Source organism: Plecotus auritus, assembly GCF_963455305.1.
Source record: "Plecotus auritus genome assembly, chromosome: 8".
NCBI classification, from domain to species: domain Eukaryota; kingdom Metazoa; phylum Chordata; class Mammalia; order Chiroptera; family Vespertilionidae; genus Plecotus; species Plecotus auritus.
The window spans coordinates 65,724,519-65,742,207 of NC_137782.1; the positions used below are offsets into that span (position 1 = coordinate 65,724,519).

The following is a 17,689-nucleotide window of genomic DNA, read 5'->3' on the forward strand; positions in this document are numbered from 1 at the left end:
AAAACAAAACAAAACAAAACAGGAAATAGCAAGCGTTGGCAAGGATGTGGAGAAAAGGGAACACTTGTACACTGTTGGTGGGAATGTAAATGTTACAGCCATTGAAGAAAACGGTATGGAGGTATCTCAAAAAATTAAAAATGGAACTATGATTGATCAGTTACTAGTATTCTATTTCTGGGTATATACCCAAAATAATTGAGATCAGGGTCTTAAGCAGATATTTGTACCCCCATGTTTATAGCAGCATTATTCACAATAACCAAAAGGTGGAAGCAACCCAAGTGTCCATCAACAGATGAGTGGATAAGCAAAATGTGATAGATATAGATAGAAGTTTTCCATTGTACATATATTAATGCGGATAGATATAGACATAGACAAGAAATATTATTAAGGCTTAGAAAGAAAGAAATTCTGCACATGCTACAACATAGATGAACCTTGAAGGCATTATTTTAAGTGATATAAGCCAGTCACAAAAAGACAAATCTAGTGTGATTCCACTAAGATGAGGTACCTAGAATAGTCAAATCCTTAGCGATAGAAGTAGAATGGTAGTTGCCAGGGATTGGGAGGAGGGAGGAATGGAGAGTTGTTTAATGGGCACAGAGATTCAGTTTTGCAAGATGAAAAGAGTTCTGAAAATAATGGTGGAAGTGAATGCACAACTATGTGAATGTACTTAATACTACTGAACTATACCCTTTTAAATAGTTAAGACAGTTAAATTTTATATTATGTGTATTTTACCACAAAAAAAATCTTTCAAAAAAAACGAATAGAGTGATATTAGTTATATTTTTAAAAAATAGAGTTCTCTCTTCCAGATGTCAAATATGCTGGGCACCCCACTGAAAAGGGGAATAGGAGGTCTTGGGTTTCAGGTAGTACTGAGCAGTACTAATCATGGAGAGCTTCCTTGAGGAGGTGAGGTGGTTGGGCTTATGCTAGGCACAAGGAAAAGAAGGATTCCAGTGGTGAATGATTCTACCTCTGGGTCCACATGGGACCTGCCCCTTAGCTCACCTCTATAGTTTCCAGGGAGACGGTTTCCAGAGAACTCGGAATACTCACATTGCTGTCACTTGGCAACCAGGAACTGGTGGCTGCAGCCACCTGCCACGTTCTTCCATCATCCTGGGCCCATGGGCTCTGCACTGCCCAGGCAGCGGGTGCCCAGCTAACGAGGCACCTGCCACCTGTTTACCTTCTCAGCCACACACAGGCCTCACAGGAACAACTGAGACTCTTGGTAACAGAGGTAAGTCCACAGAAAGTGCTGGATGGATGGACCAGGGGCAGACATGGACAACATCCAGCCCCACGGGACCCTCCTGTTTGTTCCCATCCGTGGAGAACCATGGAAACCCTGAGGTCCAGGGTGGACAGAACACAGTCCTGGCCCTCAGGGGACTCACAGCTTAGTGCAATAGTCAGAGCTTACCTTATTCTTTCCGTATACAAATGTTAGTGCCTACTCCATGATGGCTCCTGGGCCAGAAACTTTCAAAGACCTGGCTCACCCTTAATGGGGTGGCGGCGGGGGGGAGGTAGCAGATGCCACAGTGCCCCACTCACACCTCACCACTCGTCACTAAGCACCAAAAGCTGCTTTCTCTAAACTCTGCAATTCTCTGCCTGAGGGCTTTTCATGCCCCCAGAAGCAGCCCTCACTCAACCTGGGGCAGACAGGGAGTGAGGGAGACACCCCAGTTCCTTTGCTCTCAATTGGGACAACTCATGTCCAGGTGCCAAGGGGTGAAACCTTGGCTTGATCACATAACACCTAAGGCTTCCTTCCCTTCCTTGTCTCACTCCCCTCCTCCCTTATTGCTATTTCCTGGAATCAGGTCCCAAATAAACCCTTCAAATCCTTGTCTCACATTGGCTTCTGAGGGAACACAAGCTAACAGGGATGATGATGTATAACAGAGAACCAAAATTCTGTGGGGTTCAAGTTATAACCAATTGTACACAAAGCAGTGGACAAACCAAGGGGGATGGGGAGGAGTCTGCCCAAGTGCAGGCAAGGGCAGGAGCACACTGTCTGTAAAAAAAACAACCACCTTAAAGCAATAATAAAACTGATCAACAGCCAGTCTGCTTTTTATTATCACCATGAACAAGACATTTTAATCATCTTGAATGATAAAATTCTCCTCCCCCCTGAGTCTGCTAGCTCTCTCTGTCCCATGCCCGCCCTTTGGCACCCCCACTGGCCAATGGCACTAAGGAGAGAGTAATTAATTTTGGGCAGAGGAGATGAAGGAAAGCCTCATTCAGGAGGCAGCATTGACCCTGTAATCACAGAGTATTGGCTGCATTTCACACGTCCAAGCCTTTGCATATGCTGGTCCCTATTTCTGGAAGACCTTTCGCTCCCTATCTTCCACTTCAGTTCAGTGCAGTTGGGCATCTCTTCCTTTATGAAGCTCTCCATGACCCCTAACCTGAAATAGTTGCCTCCTCTGGGCTTGCACAGACCTCCAAGTGTCCCTCTGCCATAACAGTTTTCACACTGGGTTTCCTTTGTCTGTATTTTTTTTTTTACCACTAGACAGTGAGCTCCATAGTGGCAGGAACTATGGCTTGTTCATCTGGGCCTGGATCACAGTAGGCACTTAGGGATAGGGCTGCCACTGGGGTGGGCACCTTTGTGCAGTACATAGCCTGCATCACCACCAAGGGCAACCCAGCCTATGGAGGTTTAGTTAAAGATTAAATGAATGAGTTGGTGGAATTTTCCATAACTGGTGAAAGACATTGGGAGCAGAAGAGATAGAGCAAGTAAAATCAGGGATTCCTGAAAATGCAGAGAATCTTGGTGGAAAGAGCAAATAGCCTTATGCCACCCGCAATACATCTCAGGAGTTCCACAGTCCCCAGGAGTAGCATCACCCAGAGTGTGGTCAACATACCGGCATTCCATCTTAGACCTGCTCATCTAGAATCTCCACAGATGAGGTGTAAGAATCTGGGCATCCAAGGGTTACCTCAAGAACACAAAATTTTGAGAGATACAGGGCCAGCTAACAAAGTGAGTGGTGGAATGCAAAAGGGTGAGTGAGACTAGCCCAATCATTCATTCATTCATCATTCATTCACACATGCATGCATGCATGCATTCATACATTCATTCAATAAGTATATATTGAGCTGGGAATGTACTCAGGCATACCTGTATCCAAGACAAACATGGCCTCTGCCTCTTTTCACAGTCTAGTGGAAACACAGTCATTAAATAAACAAGCAGACAAATACCTAATGTAGTATCAGGTTATGATGAATACTTTTCAGGAAAGAAAAAAAAGTGGTTGCATGAAGGAGGTTGTTTTGGATGGGTGTCAGGGAAGCCCTCTGCTGAGGCTAGATGGAGATAAGGGAAGGAGTCACCTAAAAGGAAGGAATGAACCATGCAGATGTTTGGAGAAAGAGTACTCCAGGCAGTGACAACAACAGTACATGCAAAGAAAGGCCAGGAGAATAGAACATATGAAAGAGAGAGGCTGGGTAGGAGGCTACTGCAATAGTCCAAGCATGAGAGGCTAGAGAATCAGATCAAGGTGGAGGTAGTCAGACTCAGAATATATTTTGAGAGTAAAGTCGACTAGCTTTGCTGTTGAAGCAAATGTGGGCGTGAGAGAAGATGGGAGTCAACATTACTGCAACCAAGAATGCAGGTGATGAGGGGAGAGTTAGAGTAGCTAATATCAGAGAGAGGTAAGTGATGAGGGAGGGATAGGAGTGCAGACCACATGCAGGTTCCTGCAGACTATAGGGAGGACTTTACTTTTCCTTTGAGTGTGATGGGAGCTCTGGGAGTTTTGAGCAGAGGTGGGATGTGATCTATCGTATGTTCTAATGTAATCTATAGTTGTAGAACATAGAACAGACGTTCAGGAGAGGGCAGTTCAGAGGCTAGCATAGGCATCAAACTGAGAGATGATAATGGCTTGTAGCCAGTTGCTGACTGGGATGGGAAACTAGATTTCAAGAAACCTGTTGAAGAAATAATAGGTGGTAAAAATCATGAAGGAGACAGGCAAATAAACTATTGAAATTTAGTAGTAGATCAAGAACTTCAGCTGTGTCAGGCAGCTGTTTTCTTGGGGGAAGTGGCCTTAATTCTCTGAGCTCGTTTTATCATCTGCAAAATGGAGGTGATAATGGAACATACCTCAGAATTGTTGTTAGGGTGATGTAAAGGTTTTGGCACAGCATCTAGCACACAATAAACCTTTGATAAATGCTATCCTAGCCCAAGTGGTTGCTCAGTGGTTGCTTTGGCCCATTGATGGAAGAGTTGTGGGTTCAATTCCCGGTCAAGGGTACATACCTGGGTTGCAGGTTTGATCCCCTGCTCTGGTCCGGGTGCATAGATTAGGCAACCAATCCATGTGTCTCTCTCACGTTGATGTTTTTCTCTCTTCCCCTCTCCACTCTCTTTAAAAATCAATGGAAAAAAATACCCTCAAGTGAGGATTCCAACTAATAAAATGCTATCCTAGGAGCCAGTCAGCTAAGTCCCAATTCCATCTCTGCCACACTCACTGTATGGCTGTGTTACCTTGGTCAAATTTAACCCTTTGTGTTTTTGTTTACCCATCTGTAAAATGGGGCTATAATTAATACCAACCTTATATGTGTCACGAGGATTAAATAAATGAATACAAGTAGTGAAGCATTTCGAATAATGTGGCACGTAGCAAGAAATGACTAAGAGGCAATTACTGTTAATAATATATTTTTGCCATATTTCATAACATCTTCCCCCATTAGCATGCGCCTACCCCATTCTGCGGATGGGAAGTCTGTAGTTCAGAAAAAGGTGGCCTCTCCTCAGGGACGCAACACCCTACCTGTAGCGGTCCTGCTAGCAACCTGCGAACTTCCGGATTCCAGCTTTGAAGGGCCGCGCCCCCCGGGGTCCCTCCCCGCCCCGCCCCGCCCGCGCACTGCCTGGCGGAACCTTTCAAGTGTTGCGCTCATGTTTCCAGCCCGGGCTCGCTCGCGCGGCTGCGCCGCTCTTTAGAGCTACTTCCGGCAGCCGCGCCCCCTTACCGGAGGGCGTCTCCATTTTGGCGGTGGGTGGAAGCAGCCAGAGCGAGTGGATTATCGGTGCGGAGTCATCAGTACTCAGAGGGCCGGTCGGCTCACCGCGCTTTCTCACTTCCTTCCTCTGCCCGCAGAAGCCGGGGGCACGCATGGCGGGCTTGGAGGTTCTGTTCGCGTCGGCGGCGCCGGCGATCACCTGTGCGCAGGACGCGCTGGTCTGCTTCCTGCACTGGGAATTAGTGACGCGCGGCTACTACAGCGTGGGTGCCGGCGAACAGGTACGCCAGGGAGCCGGCTCGGAGCTAGGGTGGAGGGGCTAAGGTGTCTTCTGCCCAAACCCAGAGGACCGAAGGCCTGGTGCAGAGCTCTGACCTTCCCCTCTCTCAAGTCTCGGATTCATGACACCATTGGTACAGACTGCGGTTGGGGAGGTGCCCTACTGCCCCAACTCAGCTCAGAGCACCTCACAACACAGCTGTGTTGAAAACTCACGGTCAGAAACTTGCTTTCAGCACAGCCTGCCAGTCTCCGAGGCCAGGACTGTGTGGGCCTGGCACCGAGACGGGTGTAGCTCCCCTGCGCACTCCTCACCGACCTGAAGTGTCCGCTAAGTTCCTTCCCACACAGTCGGGGCGGGGGAACTGCCCTCATACTATTCCGGGGACCCCACCGGATAGCGGGATCCAAGCACGGGTGTCGGGGTGAGCTTGGACCTACTCAGCCCTTGTCAAGGGACCTTTCTTCACGCCTCAGCCTGGGCCAAGAGAGCTCACACCCTTCATCTTTTGCAGACCACTCGCTGCTGTCGTCCCCAACTCAGGCTCTGGAAAACAAGCACCTCACTCGTACACACATACACCCTGCGTATGCGGGCCAAGGAAGGTTTCCTCCCCACAGCTGTCCCTACAGGATCAGCCCCTCCTGCTCTCCCACCCTCACCGCTGCCTCCGGAAAAGAAGGGTCGATCACACACACACACACACACACACACAAGAGCCATTTCTCCCTCCCAAATGCCTCTTCGTGGCCTATTTACCCTGTACTTCAGACCTTGGGACAAGGTAGAGACAGTCCTCGCTCACAAGAGTCCCGTTTCCCCTTTCAGTGTATAGTCTGGCCAGCATTTCCTCACCTGCCCTACTTCAGCTTTCTAATCTTTAACACTATTTCACTTCCCCTAATCATTTCATTTCAGTCTTTCCTGGGAACTTCTCCCAGAAAGCTGATGTGTGGGATAGCACATGGAACAGTGGGATGGGAGAGAGGAGTTAGACTTGGTCATGACCTTGGAGCTCCTCCAGTGGCCCTCAGCTCTCCCCCCCCCCCCCCACACACACACCTCTTTCCTTGTCTTTCAGATCTAACATGCCTGCCCTGCTCTCTGCCCCTTCTCATGTACCCCACTCTCCTTATCTCCTGCCAGCTAGCTACTGCTTCTCTAACGCACTGTCAGAACCTCTCTCCCCAGGAACAGATTTTTGTTACAGAGGGCCTGTGTGACTCCCTCTTCTCCCCATGCTAAAAAGACATGTCAACACTGCAGATCTGCTTCCACCACTCTTCCCTCTCACATCCTGTCAGCAACTCTGATTCAATTCGACAGCTTAGTCAGTGGTCGGCAAACTGTGGCTTGCGAGCCACATGCGGCCCCTTGAGTGTGGCTCTTCCACAAAATAACACGGCCTGGGCGAGTCTATTTTGAAGAAGTGGCGTTAGAAGAAGTTTAAGTTTAAAAAATTTGGCTCTCAAAAGTAATTTCAATTGTTGTACTGTTGATATTTGGCTCTGTTGACTAATGAGTTTGCCAACCACTGGCTTAGGTTATTGCCTCCTTCCAGCCAGCACCATCCCCTTTGCCATATACTCTGGACTCCAAAATTTTCAGGTGAAATGTGCAGAAAGAATATGATCTCATTTTAATACTTATTTTAGAAAGTAAATAAAAGATCCTTAATTCCCAAAGGTCCATCTAGTTCCACTCTGTTCGTAGTGCTATGTGCTGCGTTCATACAGAAAATGGTGCGCCTCCACACATCATAGGGGGAGGCCAGGGAGAGTGGGAATGAGGGTTTTGGAAGGCGCTGCCCACTGTTCATATGACTACCCAGCGCTAAAGCGTGCATGCTCTTTGAGGGGATGGGTGTTTGTATTGCACGTTAGAGTATATCTTTGCTGCTTTTGGCCCCTTTTTTATTAACTGTCATTGGAGCTCAGGTTGCATGTGTCCTCCTCTCACTTCTGCTGAGTCTGCTTCTTCAGAGTTGAGCCATCTTTCCTAGTAATTTGTTTAAGAGAGGGTTTAATTTTCTGACCTGGGACCAGAAGACTCAGCAGAGACCAGTAGTGTCTGCCAAGCTCAGAGGATGTGTGTGTTGCCTATCCAGCCACCTCCTGCTCCCCACCCTTCTTTGGGTGATAAAAGAGAGAGGAAGGTCCCAAAAGTGTGTATGTGCTTGATTATATAATATATTGGCAATTAAGTAAAAAGCTAAATTGTCTCCTCTCTTTGGTTTTGTCTCCTTTGGTACTGGGAATTGTGTACATAATACTTGATTAGGAGAGCAGTGCATTCACTGGCTTCAATAAAAAGCCAATATTTGAATTTGTATTTCTTTCTTGAAGTCAGCGCCATGCCTCATAAGAGCTTTACAGCTGTGTCAAGTGGCTTACGTGGCAAGGGATAGAGATGGTCATAGACTTAGTTAGGGAATATTGTTTTGTGTTGTGAGAATCTAAAGATTATGATGAAAGAGAGAAAATGCCCAGAATGATCAGTTTGAGTTTTTTTGGGGCGCATTTTAGCCCAGAGGCACTGGGATGAACTCAAGACCATTAAAGAATGCATCCAGCCCCAGCAGTTTGCCTAAGGCAGTGGTTGGCAAACTCACTAGTCAACAGAGCCAAATATCAACAGTACAACGATTGAAATTTCTTTTTGAGAGCCAAATTTTTTAAACTTCTTCTAATGCCACTTCTTCAAAATAGACTCACCCAGGCCGTGGTATTTTGTGGAAGAGTCACACTCAAGGGGCCAAAGAGCCGCATGTGGCTCTCGAGCCGCAGTTTGCTGACCACGGGCCTAAAGGGACAACTATATTTCCTTTCTTGGAGCCAATTTGGTGGTCCTGGCTGGGAAAAATCTTCTCCAGCCATTACCAGGGCAACCAGAAGCTCTGACTACCGAATCCAGCTCTGTCCCTGACTTACCATGACTTTGGGCAATTCTCGGGCCCTGACAGCCCTTTCTTAGATTTTCCTCCAAGGGAAGTAAACTACACAATTGCACTTTGGCTACTTTCCAGTTGTAGCTTTCTGGGAGACCTGATACTTGTTGTCAGGGCCTAGAGGGCAGTTGAATGCCATATTTGGACTGATATCACTGGGGCCAGTCCCTCTCTGTCCCACCTGTTTTCCCCACATCAAGGCTGTTTTCCCCATATCAAGGCATCCCTTGGGCTGAGGAACATCAGTTCCACTGCAGTGAGAGGCATCACCTCACTTGGCCCCAGGATTCTCTCTTCCTCTGGATGCCAGAGGTTATGAGATAGTGAGCAGACTGAGTTACCTATAGTCTAAGAAAGAATTCTGATGGGTTGCTATAGATGAAGGACATATATTCAAAGGCCCTTAACAAAACAAAGACAGGTATATTATCAAATTCTTGTCTTCCAAAATAAATCTTACATCCACAATGCTAAACATGTTACAGGAAACTTACCCAGTTGGGATTAAGAGAGTTTCTCTTTCTCACTTAGCAGAGTGGTTTGATTAGTTTCACTTTTGGTTTCCTTCACTCTCATTTCTCTGCTTCAAGCCTGGGATTTTCCTTGTCATCCAGCCAGGGTTTAAACCATGCCAGTTGCAACATCTTGACTTTTATTTGGAACCTCTCCCCACATTGGATTCCTGAATATCAAGGGTGATCAAAGAGGAGAGGCCCCCAATTCTCCACTCTTGGCTTCCCCCTTTCCTTGGGGTGTGTAAGGCCTATGTTGCTGGACTTTTGTCTTTTGCCCTTGTTCTTCATCTTTGGTCTCACTCTCTCGTACTATATTCTCATGAATACAGATCTTCGCAGTCCACTTTCTCCATATTTAGCTATATAAATACACATCCATGAAAAATATATATATTTTATGTGCATTTTAAAAATGTGTGCATAAATGTCACCCAGCTGTAAATCTCATTTTTTCTTAATCTTTCTTTGTCATATATATGTATTTTTTACTTTTATCTGTAATGCTACAATTAGATCTAGTTTGTTCCTTCTCACTGCTATATCATGCTCCTCTGTGAGGATATGTCTCATTTCCCCTCCACTTTGGTGATGAAAATTCTTTGTCATGTCCTCTGTGCCTCTGTGCACAGGGTTTCTTCCAGGAGTGGAGGTCATGGCGTGTCAGCTCACCTCATTGCACTGAATACTACCAGATTGCCCTCCAAAGTGGTTGGAAGAGTTGAAGTGGCCACCAGCAAGCAGTGTCTGGGGGTTCCTATTCTCCCCACACCCTCACAAACACCTGACAAAAAGTAGAAAATGGATAATAACCAATCTGATGGGTGTAACCTGGTATCTCATTATTTCAACCTGTGCTTCTCTAAGTGCTAGTAAACAACCCTGTATACACTGCTAGCTGCACTTATCTTTTGCTTATTCTTATCTTTTGCCAGTTTTTCAAGTGGGTTCACAACTTTTATTCATTTCCAAGCATTTTCTTTATGTGCTAATTATTATTCTTTTCATTTGTAGCCATGGCAAATACCTCATCCTAACCTGTGGCTGCCTATTTGTAGTGTCTGTTGTTGAAGAGAAGCTTTAAATTATGAATAGTCTCAAAGGCAGCACTTGATTTCTTTTGTCAGTTTTGTTTAAGAAATCTTTCCCCACCTGGAAGTCACTATATTAGTTCTTACTATAGAAATAGTTTGAGAACTGTTTTTCAGACCCCCGTGTATAAAAGGAGAGCCCTAGGGTTGCTAATAAGAAAAGGAAGGAAGACATCACAACTCTCAGTGATGCATTTTTCACCCACCAGGTTGGCAAAAATATTTAAATGGGGCAATAGCAATGTTGCTGACCACATGGAGCAACAGGGACTCTCATACATTGCTGATGGGAGTGTAAATCAGTACCTCTTTGGGATACAGTTACATTTTATCTTATAAATTAAAAGTCCTTCCCCCAGACATACTGTATGGAAATTTATCCACATGTGTAGCAGGAGATGTGTACGGGAATGTTCATAGCAGTTTTATAATAGCTAAACGGATAAACTGTACACCAAATATCTACCAACAAGTGAAAGTGTAACTTGTATGATATTCATACAATGGTATGCTATATAGCTGTGAACTGTAGAGCAATGGAATGCTATATAGTGAATCAACTATAGTGAAATGCATTGACATGGGCGAATCATAGTAATTACCCGTGAGGGGAATTAAGAGAGCTTCATTGTGTGTACACTACTCAAGGCATTAGCAGTATTGGTGATATTCTATCTCTTAAACTGGTGGCAGATACATAGGTGTCCATTTTATAATTTTTTTTTATCTTGTACATATGCTGTATTTCATGTGTATGAAAATTGTTCATAATTTTTGTTAAGCCACTACAGTAATCCGGAGGGGGGTACATTAGAATCTGTATTTTAGTCAACACTTTAGTGATCATATTGTGGATGGCCCAAGTTCCAAACTTTTAAAAACACTACCTTAAAATTTCACAGATTTCCTTGAAATGATTGGCCTTATTCTTGGCAGAGGGATGGCAAGGAGATTATTGAAGCAAGGCAGATTCTTGACAGGTTCCAGTGCTGTGTGACAAAGGCAGTCAGAGATGAGAGAGGAGCAGGAGCGGGAGACCAGAGACCTGGGTCCCAGAGCTCTGACTTGTGGGGGGCCTTGGACATTTTCTTTCTCCTGACCTCTGTGCCCTCATCTGTGAAGCAAGCAATGTGATTAGATTGTAAGTCATTCATAGCTGTGTTCTGAGGTTGTAACCTTCCTCCTCTCAACCCTGGTGTCTTCTCAGCCGGATCCCAGTGATAGGAAATCAGAACTGCTGCCTGTCGGATGGAACAACAATAAAGACCTGTACGTCCTCCAATATGAGTCGAAGGATGGTTCCAAAAAGCTCCTTGTGAAGGCTGTCACTGTGGAGAAGAGCATGATCATCAATGTGCTGGTGAGTGTCTGAGACAAGGAGGGATCTGGTGATGAGAGTAGATGTGGTGAAACCCATTTAACTGTATGGATGAAGAGCCCTAAATATTTGTGAAGCCTTTACCCATTGATCCTACTTCTGGAACTTTATCCTGAGGCAAGAACCCTAAAGATAGAAAAGCTCTGTGCTCAAAGATTTTCACCACTGGTATTGAGGGGCGGGGGGTGGGGGGGGTTACCATCACAGGGGAATGGTTAAGTAAATTAAGATAAATTCATTCAGTGACAACCTGGGAGGAAAAACCGTAGCCCCTGAGGGATACTTTTAGTTCTTTAGCTAAGCTTCTCTTCTTGCTGCCTTGGAGCCTGTACATCTCTTGTTTCCTGTGCTGGGAAGCTCTTCCCCTCTGTGAGTGCCTCACATGCATACACACCCTTCATCCTTTCTTTAGCTGGGCCTCTGCCCTCTCTTAGTTCACTTCCTCAGAAAGCTCAGTCCTGACTACCTACTCTCACCTGCCAGAAAAATCTAAAGTGTACTTCTCTACGTCATCATTTCATTTTCCTGCCTGGTACCACAATGTGTACTTATGTACTTACTTACGCTTTGGGTTAATGTTTGTATTCTATTGCTAGACAGTGAGCACCATGAGGGCAGTGATTTTCTTTTTGTTCTGATTGCATGTGTTCAAGAAAAAGTATGTTTTGGAGGTCTTTACATAGGAATGCATATAGATATACCTTATTCACTAATTTACTATGCTGTATTCCATAATGCCATAATTTATTTATCCCTTTCCCTTTTGATGAACACTTAGATCTTGTATCAGACAAGGTTCTTAGTTTCAAACAACAAAATCCCCTCAGGTTATTTTAAACAGATTGGGTTTGTTGAAGAATTAGGATAGTTCCTTGAATTATTGGAAGGGCTAGGAAACAGGTTCAAATCTGGGCTCCAGGATAGTGCCCCAAACCATGCTGTTGAAACCCACTGCTGTGGCCACCACAAGGGTGTTAGGGACTGGCCAGTACTGCCAGCCTGGCGCTCCTTCTCATGAGCCACTGGTGCTGGAACCCCTCCTTAGTAAGATGTCTATCTCTTGCTCAGCCTGCTTCCCCATGTTGCCCACCTCCATGTCGAAGTTGTGCATCTTTTTGGCTCCTCAGTTATATGCCTGTGCCCAGGCTGCCAAAGAGCCTAGGAAGTAGGTTTTCTGGGCTCTGCCTCAAAAAAAGATATTCCTAAATCAGAGAAGTCCCCAAGCATTAGAAGGGTATTTCCTGTATTACAAACAGTCCTTATCTATGTCTCTTTGTGCACATACATGTTTCTTTAGCCCAGAAATAGTCCATCTCTTACTTTTTATTTTTATTTTTCTAGGAATATGGCTCACAGCAAGTGTCAGATTTGACCCTCAACTTGGATGATTATATCGATTCAGAAAACCTGCATGACTTCCCCAGGTACTTCTAAGTGATAGCTTTTCCTGGCGGGGGCAGGAGAGAAGGGGGTAAAGAAAGAGAGAGAGAGAGCCAGTGGCCAGATATAAGGAATGGAGTGGAGGTATCCAGAGAATTAAGGAAGGTTAACAGAAGGATCTTTCACTCCTGGGCACAGTCACTTCTCAGTTCTCTTTTCCTATTTTTAATTTATTTAAAGAGAAGACTCATGGGAAATGTCACGTGAAATAAAATCATGCAATCAAGAGTCTACAAGTGCTATAGTAGCTACAGAGTAGAGATGGGGCTGGGCCAAGGGGGTCATTTAGAGTAAGCTCCTGAGAATAAGTGTCCCTAATCAGGTCTTCATTCCACCCCCAACTTTTTTTTTTAATCCTCACTGAAGGATATGCTTTTTCATTGATGAGAGAGAGAGAGAGAGAGGGGGAGGGGGGGGACATTGATGTGAGAGAGAAGCACCAATTGTTTGCCTCGAGAATGTGCCCCAACCGGGGATTGAACCCACAACCTGGGTATTTGCCTAACCAGGTCGGGAATAGAACCTATGACCATTCAGTGCATGGGAAGACACTCTTAACTACTGAGCACAACGTTTGGGGCCCAACTTATTTATTTAATGGATTATTTTTAGAGCAGTTTCAGGTTCACAGCAAAATTGAACAGCAAGTACAGAGTTCCCATGTACTTCCTGCTCCCCCTCCCCCCACAGCGCACACACACATGCACAGCCTCCTTCACTATCTGCATTCCTCACTAAGATGGTGCATTTTTTTAAATGGATGAACCTGTATTGATGCACATTATCACCCAAGTTCCATAGTTTACTTTAGAGTTCACCCTTGGTGGTGTTGGAGTATGTTTAGGTTTATAAGAAACTGCCAAACTGTCTTCCAAAGCAACTGTACCATTTTGCATTCCCAGAAGCAATGAATGAGAATTCCTATAGTTCCACATTCTTGTTAGCATTTGTTGGTGTTAGTAGTTCAGGTTTTGGCCATTTTAATAGATGTGTAGTGGTATCTCATTATTTGTTTTAATGTGCAGTTACCTAATGACATATGATGTTAAGCATCTTTTCATATGCTTATTTACCATCTGTATATATTCTTTGGTGAGGCTCTTCAGTCTTCAGCCATTTTTACATTGTTTTCTTATTGTTGGGTTTTAATTCTTTATATATTTTGGATAACAGTCCTTTATCATATAGTATATGTTTTGCAAATATTTTTTCCTAGTCTTGTCTTCTCATTCTCTTAATTTTTTATTTTTAAATTTACAACTCTACAGAAAAAAATGGTTGCAAAAATATTACAGTGAACACTCATATACCCATCAACTAGATTCACCAAATGTTTTTAACATTTTGCCATATTTGCTTAATTTTTAGATGCTTTTTTGTTCTTGAACCATCTGAGAATTATTTCCAGACTTTATGGACCTTAACTCCTAAATATTTCAGCATTTATCTCCTTAAAGGGGCATTCTCCTATAACCTTAATAGAGTTCATCACCCTCAGGAGCTGTAACATTGATACATTAGTATCATTTACTACATAGGTCATGTTCAGATTTCTGCAGTCAGCACAGCAATGTCCCTTTTAGCTAGCTAGTTTTTTGGTTTGGGGTTTGAGGGTTTTTTCCTTATCCAAACAAGATCACACCTTGCATTTATTTTCATGTCTCTTTAATTACCTTTAACCTAGTCAGTTTCTTAGACTTTTTGTGTGTGTGGCATTGGTATTTTTGAAGACTTGAGGTCAGTTGTTGTGTAGAATGTTCAGATTTTTTCCTCAGGATTGAATTGATCAGATTGTTTCCTCATCATTTGATGTAGGTTGAACATTTTACACAAGAACACTACATGGGTGAGGCTCTGTTCTCAGTGTTTCACATCAGGCATGTGACATCTGTCTCACAGTTGATTTTGTTCAATTGTTCGCTTGGTTATGATACTATATTTCAGTTTTCTCTACATTAAAGGCATGTGGTTTTCCTTGTGTTTAATAAGTGATCTGTGGGATTATATTAGCAGACTGACTAATCTGCTTCCCACTGGTCTTTCACCCAGTGGTTTTAGCATCTATTGAAGATTCTTGCCTGAATCTATTATTATTGTGACTAGAGGCCCAGTGCACAAAATCCGTGCGGGGGGGGGGGGGAGGTCCCCTCAGCCCAGCCTGCATCCTCTCCAATTCGGGACCCCTTGGGGGATGTCCGACTGCTGGTTTAGACCCAATCCCGGGGATCAGGCCTAAACTGGCAGTCAGACATCCCTCTCACAATCCTGGACCGCTGGCTCCTAATCGCTCATCTGCCTGCCTGCCTGGTCGCCCCTAACTGCCCTCCCCTGCTGGCCTGATTGCCCCTCACTGCCTCTGCGTGCTGGCCTTATCGCCCCTAACTGCCCCCCCTGCCAGCCTGGTCGGCCCTAACTGCCACCCCCTGCCGGCCAGGTTGCTCCCAACTGCCCCCCTGCCAGCCTACTCACCCTTCACTGCCCCCCCACCAGCCTGGTCACCTATTACTGCCCCCCTTCCAGGCCTGATCGTCCCCAACTGCCCCCCTCTGCCAGCCTGATTGCCCCTAACTGCCCCCTCCTGCTGGCCCGGTTGCCCCATGCAGCCTGCTGTTCAGTCATTTGGTCGTCCCTCACTAACCCCGCTGCCGGCCTGGTTGCCCCATGCAGCCTGCTGTTCAGTCGTTTGGTCGTCCCTCACTAACCACCCTGCCGGCCTGGTTGCCCCACGCAGCCTGCTGTTCAGTCATTTGGTTGTCCCTCACTAACCCCCCTGCTGGCCTGGTTGTAGGCAGCCATCTTGTGAGGGCATGAGGGTCAATTTGCATGTTACCTCTTTATTATATAGGATAATTATAAAATAGTAGTTTTTTATTATTCTTTCTATATTTATTAGCATTTTTTAAAAAAGATTTTCTATTCTTGTCCCTTTTGTTTTTAATTTTTAAAATATCAGTGTAGACTTATGGGGTGTTTTTTTGTTGTTGTTGTTGTAATTGGTTTTTGTTTATTTTTTCAGAGTTATAGTCCATTTCTGTCATTCTTTGAATGCTCAGGTTGTTCCAGAGTTGCCAGTAGGAACCTCTTCAAGCTGCTTCCTTTATCCTTTTGACATGTCCTCATCCTTCTTTGAGTGTTTTCATACTTCCTGGCACAATAAGATGTTCTAGACTCATCTTGCACTTTCCTTGCCCCTGCTTTGAAATTAGCCATTTTTCTAAGGAACCATGATTTCTGTTCATAGGGAATATTATTATTATTTTTTTAAGTATATTTTATTGATTTTTTTACAGAGAGGAAGGGAGAGGGATAGAGAGCTAGAAACATCAATGAGAGAGAAACATCGATCAGCTGCCTCCTGCACACTCCCTACTGGGGATGTACCCGCAATCAAGGTACATGCCCTTGACCGGACTCGAACCCGGGACCCTTCAGTCCGCAGGCCGACGCTCTATCCACTGAGCCAAACCGGTTAGGGCGGGAATATTATTTAAAAACCAAAATCTTCACCCTGAGTTATGTTCATTAAGACTAAGGATGTCATTGCTTCCAGGTCTTTTCAGAGAATAGAGGTAGGCAGCTTTTTCCTTAAAGTTTGTCTGTCTTAAATTTCAAGCTGATACTTCTACTTTTTATCTAATTCCATGGGATTCTTATTCTCTTATTCCATCCTTGTATCTATCTCCCTTCTGTGGTGAGAACTCTAGTGCCCAACACCACCAATATATTTACTTATTTGTTTGATCCTAAAATATACACAAATAGTTTCTGAACTGCTACATCAGTACCCACCAAGAACAAATCTATTAAGTAAAGTTTCAGATATGATTTCTTCCCAGGTCTTTTGTCCTTTGTGGGTATCCCACTGAGGATGTATAAAGTCAAGAGTATTGTGTTCAAAAGGTACTTAAGTTAATGCATGTTTTTCCAGTATAATGAAATTACCTGTTTAATATATAGTTTGTCCCATTTACTTCCACTTTATTCTGTTTAGGGACTTTTTCCCCATTTTCATTGACCTCCTTGGGATTTTGGAGGAAGCCTGGCATCACTATAAATTGACAGTAATCAGAAATGCCTAGAAACTCTGTTGCATTTAGTTGTATCTAATCAGCAATAACCATTTTGAATCTTCTGTACTCCTCTCAGACTCCCAGACCACCTACCTCCATCATTCTGGCTACCCCTCTTTGTCTCCTCCCCTCTTCCATACAACCTCTGTGTGAGGAGAGCCCAACTTCCATTCCTGCTTACCACCTTCCAGTCGGTTTACCACACAGCAGTCAGACCAGCCTTTATAAAACAGATCAAATCATGGTTAAAAACCCTTGCTTGAAACCCTTGAGTGAAATCCTCCACACATTAGGATGGCTACTATTTTTTTTAAAATCAGGAAATAACAAGTATTAGTGATAATAGGGAGAAATTGGAAACCTTGTACTCTATTGGTGAAAATGTAAAATGATGCAGCCACTATAGAAAGTGGTTCCTCAAAAGATTAAATTACTGTATGATCCAGTAGTTCCACTTCTGGGCATACACTTGGTAGAGTTGAAAGCAGGATCTTAAAGACATATTTGTACACCCATGTTCAGAGAAGCATTATTCACAATAGTCAAAAGGTGGAAGCAACATAAGTACCTATGAGTACCTAGGACAGGTGAATGGGTAAACAAAATGTGGTATAACATACAATGGAATATTTTCATCTTTAAAAAGGAAGGAGGATTTCAGCATGAACCTTGAGGACATTAGACTAAGTGAAATAAGCCAGTCATAAGCCAATCAATATTGTATGATTCCACTTATATCAGGTACCTAGAGTAGTCAGATTCATAGACATAGAAAATAATATAATCATTGCCAGGGGTGGGCGAGGACAGAATAGGAAGTTACTGTTTAATGGGTACAGAGTTTCTGTTTTGCAAGATGAAAAGAGTACTGAACATGGTTTTTGTTGGTGGATTGCACAATAATGTGAATGTACTT

General features: G+C 44.2%; 1 protein-coding gene across 2 annotated transcripts in view; it reads left to right on the forward strand.

The window, feature by feature from the left end:
- Positions 1-4,968: 4,968 nt before the first annotated feature.
- PSMF1 (proteasome inhibitor subunit 1) overlaps positions 4,969-17,689 on the forward strand; it is a 38,899-nt gene continuing 26,178 nt past the window's right edge. The window contains exons 1-4 of one of the 2 annotated variants that reach the window (XM_080685665.1): positions 4,969-5,087; positions 5,193-5,336; positions 11,093-11,245; positions 12,605-12,687. In XM_080685665.1, coding sequence (XP_080541791.1) covers positions 5,208-5,336; positions 11,093-11,245; positions 12,605-12,687 — 365 coding nt within the window. In that variant the 5' untranslated portion in view covers positions 4,969-5,087; positions 5,193-5,207. Of the gene's footprint in view, positions 5,337-11,092; positions 11,246-12,604; positions 12,688-17,689 lie in introns of both variants that reach the window. The other variant, XM_080685666.1, reaches the window with a different exon arrangement.